The sequence below is a fragment of the Furipterus horrens genome, unplaced genomic scaffold (genome assembly GCF_987537825.1).
Source record: "Furipterus horrens unplaced genomic scaffold, mFurHor1.1.pri manual_scaffold_10, whole genome shotgun sequence".
Taxonomy (NCBI): Eukaryota; Metazoa; Chordata; class Mammalia; order Chiroptera; family Furipteridae; genus Furipterus; species Furipterus horrens.
Window position 1 is genome coordinate 47,955,247 of NW_028327180.1, and position 19,202 is coordinate 47,974,448.

The window sequence follows — 19,202 nt, forward strand, 5'->3', positions numbered from 1 at the left end:
CCACTCCTCTCCCACAGAGTGCTTCAGGAGGGAGGAGGGGAGCAGGCCTGACAGTGTCCCTAACCCAGAATACAGGAAAGTCATGGCCAGACAGGAGTATCACGGAGGAGAATTATAGCCAGCTTTAACTGCTAGGCAAATGAAAACACACCCTTGACAAGAAAAAAAATGAATAATTGACAGGGGTGGGAGGGACGATTAGAGATTAAACTCAGTCACAATTTGGCAGAAGATATGTATAATGCATTTAACTGACCAAATAATAGCTTCCAGGACATATGAAGGCTTCCAGACACACTAGAAGGAAGGAGAAGGAACCAGACTGAAAAATGGACAGGTGACATTGTTTCCTGAGCCATCATAACAATGACCATGAACTAGGTGTCTTAAAACAACAGTCTTGCAAGTCAGCAGTCCCAAATCCAAGAATCAGCAGGGCTGGAAGCCTCCATATGAGGAGAATGGGGTCCAGGCCTCTCTCCTGGCTTTTGGTGACTTCCAGCAGTCCTTAGTGTCCCTTGGTTTATGGCTGCATCACTCCAATCTCTGCCTCTATCTTTACGTGGCCTTCTTTTAAGACACCAGTCATGGGATTTAGAGCCCACCTGACTCTAGTGTGACCTCATCTTAACATAAAGAATTCCATCTGCGAGGAGCCTGTCAAGATGAGAAGACAACTTCTGGCCAAGATGGAGGCCTAGACTGACATGCTCCGTCTCCCTCCACAACTAAGAAGGAATACATCTACCACAAAACCAGAAATAACCAGAAGTTCCAGAAAATAAAGCTACATGGAAGTCCAACGTATGAAGTTATAAAGAAGTGGTGCTCATCGGACAGGTAGGAGGGGCGAAGCCGGGGCAGAGAGGTCAAGCTGTGCTGGTGGCAGCAGCTGCGGCGACCGCGGCGGGACGGCAGTAAGCACAGACACTGTATTTAAGGGGAGGCGAGAAGTGCCTCGGGAGCACCCCGGCTACAGATCAGACCCGTCAGCTCGCGATTACAGCACCGGGGAAGGCAGATCCCCATTGCCTCAGGCTGTGAGGCCCAGAGGGGGTGGGGACAGAGGAAGAAGCTCCCGGTCTCTCAGTGGAGAGTAAATGGCAAGAATCCATCTTGGACCCCCACACAGAAAACTCCACAGCGTGGTGAGAAGGGTTGCCCAGTAGTGATGAGTGCACGGGGCTCTGCCCCCTATAGCGTAGGAGGTGTGACAGCCCCGCCCAGGAAGCAAAGGTAAACACAAAACTGTGAGGATGGCAGGGATCATGAGATAGAGATCCCAATCACGCAGCTGACCAGACAGCAAATATATGATCTAACGGACCAGCAGATAGATAATCTTTCTGAGGCTCAGTTCAGAGCTTTGGTTATAAGAAAGCTTACAGACCTACCAGCAGATCTTACACAGGACGGAAACGGAGAAGGAATGAAGGCTAGTCCTGCTGAAATGAACTACAACACATACAAAACAAGTGGTGAGGGAAGGAAAACCAGGGATCAAATCAACAAATCGGAACATGGGGAAGGAACAAACAGTCAACCAGTGCAGAAAGAGGAAACAAAAAGTGAGGAAAATGAGGAGAGGCTCAAAAACCTATGGGACAGCTATAAGCAGGCCAACATCCGAATCATAGGGTTGCCAGAAGGTGAAGAAGAAGAACTAGAAATTGAAAAATTATGTGAAAAAATAATGAAGCAGAACTTCCCTAACCTGGGGAAGGAAATAGACTTACAGGTCCAGGAAGCACAGAGAGTTCCAAAAAAACTGGACCCAGGGAGAACCACACCAAGACACATTATAATCAAAATGTCAAAAATTAAGGATAAAGGGAAAATCTTAAAAGCAGCAAGAGAGAAGAAGAGAATTACATACAAAGGGGTCCCAATAAGACTATCAGCTGATTTCTCAAAAGAAACTTTGCAGGCAAGAAGGGACTGGCAAGAAATATTCAAAGTAATGAAAAGCAAAAACCTACAACCACGATTACTCTATCCAGCGAAGCTGTCATTCAGAATAGAAGGGCAGAGAAAGTGCTTCCAAGACAAAGTAAAACTGAAGGAGTTCATCAGACCCAAACCACTGTTATATGAGATGTTAAAGGGACTTGTTTAGAAGAAAAAGAATCAAAACTATGAACATTAAAATGAAAACTTTATCACAACAACCAACAACAGAAGCTAGGGAATCAAAACAAAGGCAAACTAAGTAGGCAATGAGAGTGGGAAAGAATTATAGGTATGGGGAACACATTGGGGGGAGGTCGGCAGGGATAGGGAAGGTGGGAAAGGGAGAGAAATTTTATAGGAATTGAGAAGCATAGTAGGAGGGAGTGGAGTAGACAGGGAGATGTTGAGAAGAACTATATGCACAACTAATGGGCATGGACTAAGGTGGGTGGACTACTGGAGGGAGGGTGGTCACTGGGTGGAGGGGAACAAAGGGAAAAGAAATTGGGACAACTGTAACAGCATAATCCATAAAGCATATATATATATATATATATATATATATATATAAAACAACCCTACTAGGAGCTGTGGGAGAAGTGGGAAGATTTAGCTAGATAACTTTGCAAATAAGTTGGAGATAGACCTATAACCAGATTACCCTTAGTTAATCACACCCTGACAGAGAAGGAAAACTCTGACTCCAAAAAACCTCCGCTGCCTTGCGGCATACCTCTTCAGGGGAAAGGCTAAGGGAGTAAACCCCGACAGAAAATCCGGAGCCGGAGTCCCTAAGGCGGTTTGACGTTGTAGTCAACACCGGCAACTCCTGCGGCGCACCTGAAGCCAAGCTGTATCGACTCCGTCTTTCCCTTGGACCCTTCAGCTGCGAAGAGAGGGGGGGTCTGCTGCATGGGCAACAGCAGACCCTCCATATCACCCTGCCCAGGCTCTGTAGCTTCAGCGTCATCACAAGATGTCGATTCAACACGGGAGGAGACAGATACCATGTCACTCCCGAGTCGGACTGCACAGCCATTCTCGGCGGTGCAGATAGACTCTTAAGAAGCTACACCATCGTCTCTCGAGACGGACGGCTGCCGACGACGACTAGGAGCTGTACAAAATGAAAGGCTTTTATAAACATAAATGGGGAAAGACAACAAAGTTAAAAGAGTGGATGATTCTAGCAAGGTCACCTTCCCCTAGGGAAAGGCAGGGGGTCTTGTCAGACAGATGACCTCCCTAGTGCTGATCAGGAAATTCCAGACTGACTGGTTTAAAATCCACTCCTGGAAGAGGCTGAAACTACACTTAGATTTCCCTTGGTAGGGCTTAAAACAAAGGGCTTCATTTTGAGATTATTGTTTCTTTAACATTTCCAGACCTCAGTTTCTCAGTATCACCCCTTATAGAGAAGCACTGACTAGCTGAGGCTTGATTGGAGCTACAATCTCAACATGTTAGAATTAACTATTATTGTCATAGCTGGTTGGGCAATCTTCCGTAGCAAGCTGAAGAGTCCGCTTCGACTGACCAGATCAAACGCCTTCGTGAGGTCGATAAAGGCGAGGTAGAGTGGTTTATGCTGCTCGTGACACTTCTCCTGCAGCTGACGTAGGGAGAAGATCATGTCCACTGTTGATCGGCCAGCTCTGAAGCCACACTGGGACTCTGGGTAGACGCGGGAAGCAAGGGTCTGCAGGCGGGCAAGAACGACCCGGGCGAATACTTTGCCGCCGACGCTGAGGAGAGAGATGCCCGGTAGTTGTTGCAGTAGCTGCGGTCTCCTTTGTTCTTGTACATGGTGATAATGTTGGCGTCTCTCATATCCTGGGGGATGTAACCCTCCTTCCAGCAGAGACAGAGTAGATGGTGGAGCGGCTGTAGCAGGACTGGTTTCCCGCTCTTTAGGATTTCTGGAGGGATTCCGTCGCTTCCTGGTGCTTTCCCGCAAACGAGGCGGTTGATGGCTTTGCCGAGCTCTGCCGCAGTAGGTGGGGTGTCTAGCTCCTCCATGACTGGTAGGTCTGGGATGGCGTTAAGAGCAGTGTCTGTTACGGTGTTCCTCGTCGCGTACAGCTCGAGGTAGTGCTCGGTCCACCGCCGCATTTGCTGTTCCTGGTCAGTGATGACCTCACCTGTCTTGGACTTAAGGGGGGCGATCTTGGAGGGGATTGGGCCTGTTGCCTTCTTGATACCCTCATACATTCCTCGTGCGTTGCCTATATCGGCGGCTTCCTGGATGGTTCTGCACAGGTTTAGCCAATAGGTGTTGGCACAGTGGCGGGCGGTCTTCTGGACTTTGTTCCTGGCAGCCCGTAGAGCTTGAAGTGTACTGGGAGTGGGCGTGGCCTTGTAAGCCAGTAGGGCCTTCCTCTTAGCCTCGATCACGGGAAGATTGGCTGTCCACCACATCTGCTTGCTGTGGTCATGTCCTTTCACGACAACATGCACAGCACGGTGTCCTACAACGGCGCAACCTCTGAGGCCTTCCCAGTCAGCAGCGGAGTAAAGCAGGGCTGCGTCCTCGCGCCTACGCTGTTCGGAATCTTCTTCTCCATGCTCCTCCAATACGCCTTTAAGGACTGCAGCGAGGGTGTCTTCATTCACACCAGATCCGATGGCAAGCTCTACAACCTGGTCCGTCTACGAGCCAAGACCAAAGTCAAAGAGGTGCTCATCCGTGAGATGCTCTTCGCCGACGACGCAGCCTTGACATCACACTCCGAAGAGGGACTCCAGCAGCTAGTCACTTGCCTTTCCCACGCATGCAAGGAGTTTGGACTAGCCATCAGCCTGACGAAGACGAACGTTATGGCTCAAGGCACGGGGACTCCCCCATGCATCACCATCGACGGATACACCCTGGAGGTTGTCAACGATTTCACTTACCTCGGGTCCACCATCTCGAGCTCTCTGTCAGTCGACTTGGAGGTCAACCGGAGAATCGCCAGGGCAGCCACAGTTATGGCCAAACTGAACCGGCGAGTGTGGAACAATTCCAGCCTCACTGAGAAAACCAGACTGCGCATCTACCAAGCCTGCGTACTCAGCACTCTCCTCTATGGCAGCGAGACGTGGACCACCTACGCAAGGCACGAAAGGAAACTCAACAGCTTCCACATGAGGTGCCTGCGACGCGTCCTGCATGTCGCCTGGCAGGATAAGGTTCCCAACACCGAGGTGCTGAAGCGAGCCAACATGAGCAGTTTGCATGCAGTTCTTAGTGAGAGACGCCTCAGGTGGCTCGGCCATGTCAAAAGAATGGATGCAGGCCGTATTCCCAAAGACCTCCTCTACGGCGAGCTAGCAGAAGGCCAGAGGATGACAGGGCGCCCAAAACTGCGGTTCAAAGACATCTGCAAAAAGGATATGACACAATGCTCCATCAATCTCAACACATGGGAAGTTCAAGCAGACGACCTCCTAGCCTGGAGGCTCGCGGTCATGCAAGGTACGTCACGCGCAGAGGCTGCGCGCAACAAGGAGGCGGTCCAGAAAAGATCGAGGCGGAAGCAGTGTCAACAGCAGCAACAACGGCCATCTGCCTTCACCTGTAACAAGTGCGGCAGGGATTGTCACTCCCGAGTCGGACTGCACAGCCATTCTCGGCGGTGCAGATAGACTCTCAAGAAGCTACGCCATCGTCTCTCGAGACAGACGGCTGCCGATGACGATGGTTGGGCAATGATGGCTCAGCTTCAGAGAGTTGGGTTCAGACATGCCAGGGCAAGTCTGGAAAGAGCTCCCCCTGCTGACAAACTCTTACTTATCTCTTCAGTTCCAGCTTTGAGTTCCATGTTCCAGTAAGCCTTCCCTGCTCTCTCCTCAGGTTCTCTTAGGCTGGGAGGCCTCTCTGGGGCCCCATCCTGACCACACAGGGCTGGAGTGTCTGTGCCTGGCTCTGTGCTCTTTCAGATAAGTGTCTTCTCAAGGACCAAGCCCCAGTGTCACTACAGATATACCACCAAGATACTGCAGGCTCAGCGCTTGCTGGTGTGGCTCAGTGGATTTAGTGCTCACCTGCAAACCAAAGGGTCATTGTTTCGATTCCTAGTTACGGGACATGCCTGGGTTGTGGGCCAGGTCCCCAGTTGGGGGCTCACGAGAAGCAGCCACACATTGATGTTTCTCTCCCCTTCTTTCTTCCTCCCTTCCCCTCTCTCTAAAAATAAATAAATAAGATCTTAAAAAAAAAAAAAAAAAGATCTTGCAGCTTTAGTTCCAGACCATGGCAATAAAGCAAATATCGCAACAAAACAAGTCATAAATTTTTTCATTTCCTAGAGTAAATAAAATTAATGTTTATACTATTAAGAGTGCAATAGCATTATGTCTCAAAAATGTTCATGCTTTAATTCAAAAATATTTTATAACTAAAAAAAAAATACTACCTACAGTCTGAGCCTTTGATAAGTTGTAAATCTTTTTTCTGTAGGAGGGTGATTGCTGGGGGAGTGGAGTATAAGGGGACTAAATGGTAATGGAAAAAAATACAACAAAGATTAAATTTTTTTAAAAAGTCACATGCACATAGACTAAAGGTAAGGACATTAGATAGTCACAGGAAGGTGTGGTCAAAGGCCATGAAACTCCCAGAGTGAGACATCATTAGCAATGTGTGGTGGTGGTGGTAGTGACGGGGCACCCCTACTCCCACTGCAGAGTATGGAGAAGAAATAAATACCAGGGAGAAATTTCAGAGCATCTGCTGTGTGTCAGGTGCTTAAGACACAAGCCTTATAAAATCTGATGAAATGAACACATTATCTCAATTTCATGATTCTGTTTCCATTAGTAGTCCCTCCCCATCCCATGCCCCCAGCCCCTGGAAATCATTGATCTACTTTGTCTTTATGAATTAACCTATTCTGGACATTTCATCATATAAATGAAATCATACAGTATCTATATAATAGTTTGGCTACTGTGAATAATGCTGCTATAAACAGGTTTGGACAAATTTTTGTTCTAACACTTGTTTCAGTTCCCTCGAGTATATATATTCCAGAGAGTGGAACTGCTGGGTCACATAGTGATTTTATGTTTAACATGTTGAGAAACCACCAAACCTTCTCCTGCCAGTTTTATTTTTCATTATGAACATTTCAGGCATACAAAAAATATCAATAATAAAACGACAAATGCCTACCTACCCAGCACCACTGGAAGAAATATTCCCAAGAGAATCATTTAAAGAAACCAAACAGAAATTCTGGGTCTGAAAGGTACACTAACTAAAATGAAAAATTCACTAGAGGGGTTCAACAGATTTTATGAGGCAGAAGAAAGAATCAGCAAACCTGAAGATAGGACAATCGAAATTATCAAGTCAGAAGACGAGAAAGAAAAACGAAGAAGAGTTAACTGAGTCAAAAGGGCCTAAGGGCACCAACGAGAGGACAAACACATGCATTATGGGAGTCCTAGAGAAGAAGAGAGAGATAGAGAGAAAGAGGCAGAAAGAATATTTGAAAACTAATGGCCAAAAACTTTCCAAATTTGACAATAGGTATAAATCTACACATCTAAGAAGTTCAATGAACTCTATATAAAATACACTCAAAGAGACCCATACTGAGACACATTGGAATCAAACTGTTGAAAGCCCAAGAGAAAGAGCAAAACTTGAAAGCAGCACAAGAAAGTTCTGATCATGTACAAAAGATCCTCAGTGAGATTAACAGTCTGTTTCTCACCAGAAGGCTTGAAAGCCAGGAGGCAGTGGGATGACATATTTAAAGTACTGAAAGAAAAAACTGTTGACCAATAATTCTATATCCAGCAATACTATTTTTTAAAAATGAGAAAGAAATCAAGACATCCTCAGATAAATCAAAGCTGGGAGAGTTTGTTACCATTATATCTGCCCTGCAAGAAATGCTAAAAAGGAGTCCTGCAGATCGAAATAAAAGGACACTAGATAGTAACTCAAAACTGTGTATATATATAAATACCCACGTGCCAAACAACAGAGTCCCAAAATATAGGAAGCAGACACTGACATAGTTGAAGAGAGAAATAAATAGTTCTACAATAAGAGTTGGAGATGTCAATAATCGACTTTTAATAATGGATAGAACATCCAGACAGAATATTAAGAATATAGAGGACTGAACTACAGTCTAAACAGCTAGCTCAAGTCGACATCTATGGAACATTCCATGGAACAACAGCAGAATGCACTCATTCGTATTAAGTGTTCACGAAACATCCTCCAGTATAGACCATATGTTAGGGGAAAAAACTCTCAATAAATTTTAAAAGATTAAAATTTTACAAAGAATCCTCTCCAAGTACAATAGAATAAAACTAGAAATCAATAATGGAAGGAAAACTGTAATGTTCATAAATGCATGGGTGTTAAACAACACACTCCAACATTGGATAAAAGAGGAAATCACAAAGGAAATTAAAAAACTTAGAGATGAATGAAAACAAGAACAACACACTAAAGTTTATAGACGTGACAAAGGCGATGCTCACAGGGAAACTGAGAACTGTAATTGGCTATGCTGAAAAAGACTTCGGATCAATAACCTAGGTTTATACTTCAATGAAGGAGAAAAAGAAGTAAACTAAAATCAAAGCTAGTAGAAGGAAGGGAATAACAAAGACTAGAGAAAAGATTAATAAAATAGAGACTAGAGAAAACAAAATTATTGGAATCAAATTTCAGCATCCACCAACACCTCAGATTGTGACCTTTATGGTCTTTGCAGATGGAATGCTTTTTTTTTTAAAAATATGCTTTATTGATTATGCTGTTACAGTTGTCCCAATTTCTTTTCCCTTTGTTCCCCTCCACCCAGTGACCACCCTCCCTCCAGTAGTCCACCCACCTTAGTCCATGCCCATTAGTTGTGCATATAGTTCTTCTCAACATCTCCCTGTCTACTCCACTCCCTCCTACTATGCTTCTCAATTCCTATAAAATTTCTCTCCCTTTCCCACCTTCCCTATCCCTGCCGACCTCCCCCCAATGTGTTCCCCATACCTATAATTCTTTCCCACTCTCATTGCCTACTTAGTTTGCCTTTGTTTTGATTCCCTAGCTTCTGTTGTTGGTTGTTGTGATAAAGTTTTCATTTTAATGTTCATAGTTTTGATTCTTTTTCTTCTAAACAAGTCCCTTTAACATCTCATATAACAGTGGTTTGGGTCTGATGAACTCCTTCAGTTTTACTTTGTCTTGGAAGCACTTTCTCTGCCCTTCTATTCTGAATGACAGCTTCGCTGGATAGAGTAATCGTGGTTGTAGGTTTTTGCTTTTCATTACTTTGAATATTTCTTGCCAGTCCCTTCTTGCCTGCAAAGTTTCTTTTGAGAAATCAGCTGATAGTCTTATTGGGACCCCTTTGTATGTAATTCTCTTCTTCTCTCTTGCTGCTTTTAAGATTTTCCCTTTATCCTTAATTTTTGACATTTTGATTATAATGTGTCTTGGTGTGGTTCTCCCTGGGTCCAGTTTTTTTGGAACTCTCTGTGCTTCCTGGACCTGTAAGTCTATTTCCTTCCCCAGGTTAGGGAAGTTCTGCTTCATTATTTTTTCACATAATTTTTCAATTTCTAGTTCTTCTTCTTCACCTTCTGGCAACCCTATGATTCGGATGTTGGCCTGCTTATAGCTGTCCCATAGGTTTTTGAGCCTCTCCTCATTTTCCTCACTTTTTGTTTCCTCTTTCTGCACTGGTTGACTGTTTGTTCCTTCCCCATGTTCCGATTTGTTGATTTGATCCCTGGTTTTCCTTCCCTCACCACTTGTTTTGTATGTGTTGTAGTTCATTTCAGCAGGACTAGCCTTCATTCCTTCTCCGTTTCCGTCCTGTGTAAGATCTGCTGGTAGGTCTGTAAGCTTTCTTATAACCAAAGCTCTGAACTGAGCCTCAGAAAGATTATCTATCTGCTGGTCCATTAGATCATATATTTGCTGTCTGGTCAGCTGCGTGATTGGGATCTCTATCTCATGATCCCTGCCATCCTCACAGTTTTGTGTTTACCTTTGCTTCCTGGGCGGGGCTGTCACACCTCCTACGCTATAGGGGGCAGAGCCCCGTGCACTCATCACTACTGGGCAACCCTTCTCACCACGCTGTGGAGTTTTCTGTGTGGGGGTCCAAGATGGATTCTTGCCATTTACTCTCCACTGAGAGACCGGGAGCTTCTTCCTCTGTCCCCACCCCCTCTGGGCCTCACAGCCTGAGGCAATGGGGATCTGCCTTCCCCGGTGCTGTAATCGCGAGCTGACGGGTCTGATCTGTAGCCGGGGTGCTCCCGAGGCACTTCTCGCCTCCCCTTAAATACAGTGTCTGTGCTTACTGCCGTCCCGCCGCGGTCGCCGCAGCTGCTGCCACCAGCACAGCTTGACCTCTCTGCCCCGGCTTCGCCCCTCCTACCTGTCCGATGAGCACCACTTCTTTATAACTTCATACGTTGGACTTCCATGTAGCTTTATTTTCTGGAACTTCTGGTTATTTCTGGTTTTGTGGTAGATGTATTCCTTCTTAGTTGTGGAGGGAGACGGAGCATGTCAGTCTAGGCCTCCATCTTGGCCAGGAGTATCTCTCTCTCTCTCTCTCTCTCTTTTTTTTTAAAGATTTACTTACCTTTAGAGAGAAGGGAAGGGAAGAAGAAAGAAAGGGGGAGAAACATTGATTGGTTGCCTCTTTCATGCCCCCACTGGGGACCAGGCTCGCAACCCAGGCATGTGCCCTGACTGGGAACCAAACCGGAGATCATTAGATTCATAGGCCAGTGCTCAATCCAGGGCACCTGTACTTTTTATTTACTAGATGGAATGCTACCTGATTCACAAATTGTTCAATAAAGCCAATTAGATCTTTAAATTTACTTGGTTAAATTTTTGTTTTTTAACGATGATAGGACAGCAGTTCTACTTGTCTCCCAAATTTGTAGAATTTTAAATAATCTGCTTTTTATCCATCTCCTGCCATGAATGTGTTTGTCCCAAGTCATGAGAAACAAACATTATAAGTGGGTTTGTGTGTTTTCTTGTGTGTTGATTGCATTTAATGAGGGTGACTATGGCCAAGTGGTGAGGGAAAATTCCGCAAGGTTTGGGGCAAGCCAGGTGGAAGGAATGGCCTGATCCCCACCTCCATGCTCTGTTTACCTTCACCCTGGGTTGGCCTCCAGTAAGATTACAGGGTCCTGGCCCGATGAGCTCATTGCTAGCTGGTTGCCAGTAGCCTACCCACCCCCCTTACCCCCCTCCTCCCAGCTTGGCCACGGGGCCAGCAATGAAGTCATCAGCTAAAGATGTTTCAAAGGGGAGCCAGATGGGCCTGGCTGCCAGTATTGCAGAAGTTGGTGAAGTGGAGCTGACATTCCCCTTTCCTGTTCCTGGGGATCTCCCAGGCCCTCACTGCTGCTGTGTCCCCTTGAGAATTTCCAGGAATAAAATGAACAAAAGTGGACAAAAGAGGGGCTACATACTAAACCTGACAAGCTCAGGGGAGGCCCTGCAAACTCAGAGACCGAAATAACCACATAGGATGGTCTGAAATTAAAACTTCTTAACTAAAAGTGAGTCATGACAGGTAGTCATGTGCTAAGTCAGTATGTTCTTTGAGAAAAGTCAAATTTTTTTTTATGCTTTTTGGAAAGCAGGAGCCATTTATTTTACTTTTAAAAATTAATTTTAGTGTTGGGGACTCCCAACCCACAGAGATCCCCAGGTGTCACAGATGAAATGAACTTCCCAGGCAGCTTGTGCTAGGGGAGAGAAGGTTGGCAAATGTCTCAGAGACAAATGCCTCGATAGCCTTCCTCCAAGGTCTTTTATTGAGTGCAGTAAGCTTAAGGGCATAGAGCAAGCACATAAAGCTCATCAATCAATGTTAAACAGTGCTGATTACAGAAAACAGCTATTGTTCAGGGGTAACAATTGAAGGAACGTTGAGATCTCCCTCAAGTCAGGGTGAGTTGGATACAAAGACTTCAGATGGCCATAAAATAGGGAGGGTAAGTTCATTTTGAGTTAAAATTAAAACCTCTGCTGCTGGTATTATAAAGTGATCAAGCGAGGTGAAAGAACAGGGCAAGCTTCAAAAGATATAAAGCATTTTCTCATGGCCCGATTCCCACTGGGACCCACTGGCGATAACATTGAGGCACGTATGCACCCTGCATTCCTGGTTTTCTGGTCAGGTCTTACAGACTTTGTTTCCTTCGCCTGGCCTGCACAGGGCTCCAAGTCTCGATACTTTATCAGGGGACCCCGACATTTTAGAGAGAAGGGAAGAGAGGGAGAAAAAGAGGGAGGTAAACCTCAACGTGTGAAAAAAACTGTGATCAGTTGCCTCTCGCACATGCAACCCAGGCATGTGCCCTGACTGGGGATATATCCAGCAACCTTTCAGATCACAAACCACCACTCAACCCACTGAACCACAGCAGTCAGGGCGACAAAGGTCAACCTTTACCTTAACTGAGCCTGTCTATTGTCTTTTTTCATCTATGATAACATACCTTTGGGATGTCAAAGTAATCCCCCTTTTCCAGACCTCTCAGAGCACAGCCTCTTACCAGAGCAGGAGACCAGAGAGCCCCTCATTGTTATCTTTTTTTTTTTTTTTTAATCCTCACACGAAGACAGAGTTTCATTGCCTTTGGAGAGAGAAAAACATTGAGGCGAATGAAGCATTGCTTGACCTGGGGATGGGACCCACATCCTAGATATGTGCCCTGACCAGGAATCGAACCCACAACCTTTTGATTAGGTATGATGCTCTAACCAACTGAGTCACACCAGCCAGGGCCTTCATTGTCCTCTTACTCCCACATAACATCTTTATATGTTGTAAATGTTAATTATTCACTATCCTGTACGCACCAATGTAAAATAATTATTTGTTTCTCCATTTTACTCATCATCCAATCACAGAGATTTCACTGCTTTGCTTTCTTCCAACTCCCTAATCTACCACCAATGAATTTCATGTGACCCCTCCTTAGGTCTCCTCCTTTGATTCTAATGTATGAGGAAGGACCACCCAAAAAACAGAATTATCTTCTGGAGGGTGGGCCCCTTGTGGTACAGGCTTTCCCTGCTAGATGAGTGTTCTAGAAACCCATCTGTATCAGTTAATTACTGGTGTTATTGTGAGAGGCTGTGAGAGGCTTCAGTGAATTTTTTCTGAAGACTCAACGCATTTGCCTATTTCATGATAGGTGATTTATGAGCATTCTTGCCCACACCATGCTGAGTGCTCAGCAGTTTTTGACCAAAAACTGCATAACCCCCATGCCCCACCCTCCCCATTCGCCCGAATAGGGAAACTTTTTTTGTTTCCTCGGATGAAAAAGTCCTCACAGGGAAACATTTTGCCGATGTAGAAGAGGTGAACCAAAAATGGCAGAAGCACTAAAAGGCACTGAATTGTTCACTTTCAAATGTTGAGTTACCTTAAATTTTCTGTGGAGCCTTCTACCCAGACAGTCCCCAGGAGAGTGGAGATGGCTTCAGAGAGTCTCCCAGCTGTGTGTTCAGAAGAACTCAGGTGTCCTGATGGAACACAGGCATGACCTACATGGTCTGTACGAGCATATGCAGGGACTTGTGGACGAATTGTTCCTACCACCCTATCCACTTTTCCTGCCCTTCCATTTTCTTATCACTAGAGAAGGAATGCGTCTAGGCAGAAAGAAGAGGCTGGGTTGAACCTCCTGACCAGCTGCAGTCAGAATGGTAGGGTGAACATCTGCTGAGGGCCCAGGGCTTAATGGGGGTGAAGGTTAGAGTTGCCTCAGGACCCTCCCATTACCTGGCGATAATCCCACCGCACGAAGCTGAGGCTGAGACTCAGGGGGCTGGAGGCTTGGCTGGCCTTACACAGCCAATGGGTTTGTGCTAGAGGAGGGGGCTGGACCCCATTCTTCCAGTGGGAGGGTGGCTGTGAGGGCCCCATTGGTCCTTGTACGTCTTGCCTGAACACTCCTGTCACACTTCCCGCACTCCTACCATCTGCTCCTTTTCTCCATGGCACAGGGGCCAGTGCCCAGGGCCAGGAGTCCCGAGCAGTGGAAGGAGGTCTGGGTGACTCAGGGGGAAGGGTTTCTGGAGCACCCCATGCCCCTTGACCATCTGGTGGCTGGATCTGGCACCAGCCCTTTCTGCCCTAAACCGCAGCACTCCAATTCCTTGTCACTTCCTCTCTGGGCCCAGCCAAGAGGGTTCATCCTTGCCCCACCCCTCCAGGAACCCCCAGTCTGTGGCAGACAGAGCCAAGCACAGACCCACCCAGTCACATAGCAAGGGAGTGACACTGGAATTTGAATCATGATTGTGTCAACCCTCAGCATGTGCAAAATCTCAACTTCCTATGTGTCCTCCCCACAGCCCTGACACCAGTTCTGTCACCTCTTTTTATAGATGAGGAAACTGAGGCTCTGCCAGTTGAAGCCCCATGTCCCACAAGTCATAGCCAGGGAGAGCAAGGGCGGGAGTGTGATCCCAGGCTGGCTTCTCTGGAGCTGACAGCTTGCCAGGCTGTTGGTACACAGATCAGGGCAAACTCTTGGAGGCTTTTACATTTGGGAAAAACCACAGACAGAGGGAACTTCAGAGTCCCATCCCAGGCCTAGAAATGCCAGGGAAACAGAGAGTCAAGTGGAACACTGGACATGTGAAAGGTCCCCATTGCAGAGTCACTCCCTACAACTATGTACCTACTTGTGCTTCTAGAGTTTGGTTCCCTTATCCATTTATGGAAATGTGTGTGAATGGTGCCTGCAGCCTGGATGGAGTCCAGTGAATATTGCAGTCTCACGGTTATTGATCTTCAGGCTGCCACCTCGGACAGCACCTCTTGGCCCTGTCCACCCACAGGTCAGGCACAGCCTCCATGGCTTTTGCTGACCTTGCCCTACCATGTGAGAATTACTCAGCATTCCCGCATACCTCCGGGGCCTGACCTCTGCTGGTGTGTGTGTGTGTGTGTGCGCGAGTGTGCGCAGTGGGAGGGGGGGACTCACAGAGGGAGCTCCCCAGCTGCTTGCCTAGTCATCCTGGCACCCTTTATTGAGCACTCAGTTTGTGCCAAACTGGTGGGGCAAGAGGCCCAGTCTCCTGACCAGTTGCAATCAGGACAGTAGGATGAGCACATGTGTTTACTGAGCACCTCCGAATTCCCTGGGGCATCACAGGAACCTCAGGATCTTCCCATCGCCTGGCATAATCCCACTGCACAGAGCTGAGGCTGAGACTCAGTGGGGGCCCTAGGGGTGGCTGGCCTAGCACAGCCAGTGGGTGTGTGCTGGGAGAGAGGGATGGACTCTCCTTCCAGTAGCAGCCTTCCTGTGTGGCCCCCATTGATCTTGTACTTCTTGCCTGCACACTCCTGTCACACTTCACACACACACACACACACACACACACACACCCTAATCTATCTGCCTCACACAGCTGGTCCACCCTCTCCATGGCACAGGCCAGGAGTCCTGAGCAGTGGAAGAAGGTCTAGGTGACTCAGGGGGAAGAGTATTTTTGGGACACCTTCTGCCCCTTCACCATCTGGGGGCTGGATCTGACACCCTAAACCATAGCACTCCAATTCCTTGTCATCTCCTCTCTGGGCCCAGCCAAGAAACTGGTGCCCAGAGTGGCTTTGTCCCTGTCCCAACCTTCCAGGAACCCCCCAGTTTGGGGCAGACAGAACCAACACAGACACTGCCAGTGCTGAGAGTCAGGCCTGGGCTGGAGGAAGGAATGGGGGATGGGAGCACCGGGCTGAGCCTGGAAAAGTAATGTCAGAGAAGGTGGAGGAGGGGCTTTTTGAGTAGTGGTTTGAAGAATGAATAGGAGTTTCCCAGATGAGGATGAGTAATTGCAAAAAACACCCAGTATATTAAGCACCTACTACATGCCCGTCTGTGTCCCTTGTACATCATGTAACTTTCCAGTGAAAGTCCTTGCTTTCCAGATGAAGAAACAAAGGTGTAATGAAGTGGAATAACTTGCCCCAAGCAATACTTTTTGGCTCTTTCTGGCCCTTTCTCCTCTGCTTGTTTTTCAACATCTTCAGCCTTTGGCCCTAACCAGAGAAGGGAGAGAGGGAACACCATGGGGAAAGAAGGCTGCTTCTTAAGTTCTCGCTATGGAGTTTAGCACATAATAATAAGTCCTTTTTGAGAAAGTCATTCTTCCCATCAGCCCACCAAGTTGGGATGATATCCCCATTTCACAGAAGAGACTACTGAGGCTCAGAGGTGCTACTGGAAGGGGGCTTCCCGAGCTTCCCCAGGAGCACCGCCCTCCAAGCATCTCCCCTTGGAAAGCAGCCATAGACCCTGCCCATCGGTGATCCTTGGAGTGTTTACTGTGCACCCGAGGCGGGCTGGACCAAGCAGGCGGGGGCGGACAAAGTCCGGGGACTATAAAGGCCTGGCCAGCAGCGTCCAGTCAGTCCCAGCTCAGAGCACAGGGAGCATAACCATGCATGAGCAGGGACCCAGGACACTGTGCTGTCCCGCGATGCTGCTACTGCTGACGTTCTCAAGCCTGCAGTGGGGAGGAGCCCTATCTCTGGCCCAGGAGCACCTCTCGGCCTTCCCGGGACCTTCAGACGTGCACTCCAGTCGGAATGTCTCCAGATTCCGGGAGTTGCGGAAACGCTATGATTTGCTGACCTGGCTTCGCGCTAACCAGACCTGGGAAGACTCGAACCCGGACCTCCTTCCTGCCACTCAAGTCCAGATACTCACCCCAAAGCGTGAGTGAACTCTCAAATACATACCCCCAACCCCACTCAAGCAGCTTCTATCATCTAACCAGTGGTTCTAAGTCATAAAGCGTGATGCCAAGCCTCAGCTTCCCCATCTGTGAGCCGGACAAGAACGTCCCCCCTCGGGGCTGATGGGGGAGCTAGTGACCCTGTTTGTATCGAGACAGGGCGTGACTTAGCCAACATGAAAGAGGAGAGTTACATTTCCTCGGATAGCAGATGGGGCAACTGAGGCCGAGAGAAGCCAGCGACACTCCCGAAGGTTCACAGAGCCTGGAGAGCTCTGAGATGAGGTCCGGCCTGGGGGAGTGGTCCCTGTCTTGGATGTAGCAGGGGTTGAGGGTGGGTGGGATGCAAAGTTAAAGAAGCAGGGGCGGGGCGGGGGATGGGAGGGGACGTAGGCTACACTAAGCAGTGCGGGAAGGGCAGAGGCGATCCGGACTGGTTCCGAATCTGATGCAATCGCGCTACAAGGCACCGATGAAGTCGTACGTGGTAAGTGTCTTGAAACAAGGAGGGAGTATTTTCGCGCCCTCCACGGAGGCTCCTGGAGGCCGAGAGGGCGGAAGAAGATCTGGGCAGCGCTAGCAACCGGGAGGGGTTTGGAGAGGGTGTCAGGTCCGAGGGAGCGCTCTTATCCAGCCCTAATCCCACTGGTGTTGTGAGACTCCGGTAAACCTCTCACCCTCTCTAACCCAGCGAGCCGGTGGTGCTCATGTAGCAACTCAAATTTCAGTCCCCATAGTATCTCCAACACCTGTACCAGTCTGTGGGTCTGCAAATCCCGGGAAGTCTGGTATCCTTCCTTTCTCAGCTAGGAAACCGAGACCCAAGGAGTTGAAAACACAGTGGCTGGTTGCTGAATCCCCAGTCCCAGGCACTTAGTAGGCCTTTGATGAAATGTTTTTGACTGTCAGAAGAAGGCAGAATCAGCATTTGAATCTCAGGCTCTAAATATTGGATATTTACTCATTCTGGCAAGTATTTACTAAGCGCCTGCTGTGTGCAAGGCACGGTGGTGACCAGGCAGACAGAAAGTCCTGCTGAGATTGTAGTAGAGGCAATGAAATGATATACAACCAAATAAAATACGGTGGTCCCTACTTTAGGCGGGCTGGAGGGATTCAGGGGAAGAGTGTGGCTGGTGGAGGAAGCAGTTTATGCAATGGCCCTAAAGTGGGACCCAATCTGGTTCGTGAGAGGAAATGGGCACCTTCATGCCTGGCACACAGTAGGCCCGTGGGTGACTGGCTTTCCTCTCTGTCTCTCACAGTCAGACTTGGGCCAGGCGGCCACCTGCACCTAGGCATCCCTCGGGCCAATCTGACCAAGGGGCTCCCTGCAGCCTCCCGCCTGCATCGGGCCCTGCTCAGACTGTCCCCGACGGAGTTGAGCTCGTGGGATGTGACGCGGCTGCTGCAGCGCCAGATTGACCGCGGAGTCTCCCGGGCGTCCGCACTCCGCCTGCACCTGCTGCCGCCTTCTGATCCGTTGCCGGCTGCATCACCTTCTGCATGGCTACCGCTGCAGCTACACTGGCGGCCAAGCGCCCGCAGGGGACGCCGCAGCGCGCACGCGCGCGCCCAGGGAGGCTGCCCTCTCGGAGAGGGGCGCTGCTGCCGCCTACAGAGCCTGCGCGCGTCCCTCGAGGACTTGGGCTGGGCCGACTGGGTGATGGCGCCCCGCGAGCTGGATGTGCGCGTGTGCAGCGGCGCGTGCCCGAGCCAGTTCCGGTCGGCTAACAGGCATGCGCAAATGCTGGCACGTCTACACCGCCTGAAGCCCGAGCTCGCTCCTGCGCCGTGCTGCGTGCCCTCCAGCTACGAGCCGGTGGTACTCTTGCACCGGGACAGCGAGGGCCGCGTGTCCCTCACGCCCTACGATGACCTTGTGGCCAACGACTGCCACTGCTTATGAGCCGACCTAGGCCTTCACTGACGGCAGGTGCGCTATGGATGTGACCTTAGTCCTTACCTGTCGAATGGAATGAGCTAGTAGGACCTGCGGCCTCTCGCCTACACCGATGTATTTATAAGTTGATATTATTAATTTATTGGGGTTATTGGCCTAGAAACCAGAGAACTTGAGGAGGACTGGTCCAGCAGGGTGTGCATTTATTTAAACTCTAGTTAATAAAAATGAAGCTGTCTGACCTGACTCCTGTGATGCCCAAATAGAGCTGGGGACCTTGGTCAGAACCCGCCCCTCCCTGCCCCAGTTCCCATAGGGGTGAATGGAAGGGTTCAGGGAATGGGCAGCAGGGCATTCTTGGAGATGACAGGCAAATGGGTGTATATTGTAATGACCTCAAGGGCAGCCTGAATCAGTCCTCTCTTGTCTCCATGCTTGTCTAGCCCCCCTGTCTCTTGGGGTCCATCTCTCCTCATCTCTCATTACTCCTGTTTCTGGACGAGTTAATATATCTTGGTATATTAGAGCTAAAACAGACTTAGAGACCAATTCTAAGACCACATTTTACAAGTGGGGGAACTGAGACCCACCGAG

General features: G+C 48.5%; 1 protein-coding gene across 1 annotated transcript; it reads left to right on the forward strand.

Moving 5' to 3' along the window:
* Nucleotides 1–16,393: 16,393 nt before the first annotated feature.
* GDF15 (growth differentiation factor 15) lies at nucleotides 16,394–18,846 on the forward strand. Its single transcript, XM_090289992.1, has 2 exons — nucleotides 16,394–16,685; nucleotides 17,971–18,846. Exons 1-2 carry the CDS (start codon nucleotides 16,409–16,411, stop codon nucleotides 18,612–18,614), a joined length of 921 nt encoding a protein of 306 aa, XP_090146118.1. The 5' UTR covers nucleotides 16,394–16,408; the 3' UTR covers nucleotides 18,615–18,846.
* Nucleotides 18,847–19,202: the final 356 nt, after the last annotated feature.

Coding starts and splice junctions, on each gene's coding strand:
- GDF15 (XM_090289992.1), top strand. CDS start 16,409: ATGCATGAGCAGGGACCCAGGACACTGTGCTGTCCCGCGATGCTGCTA. Junction 16,686..17,970: donor CCAGATACTCACCCCAAAGC/GTGAGTGAACTC, acceptor TGTCTCTCACAG/TCAGACTTGGGCCAGGCGGC.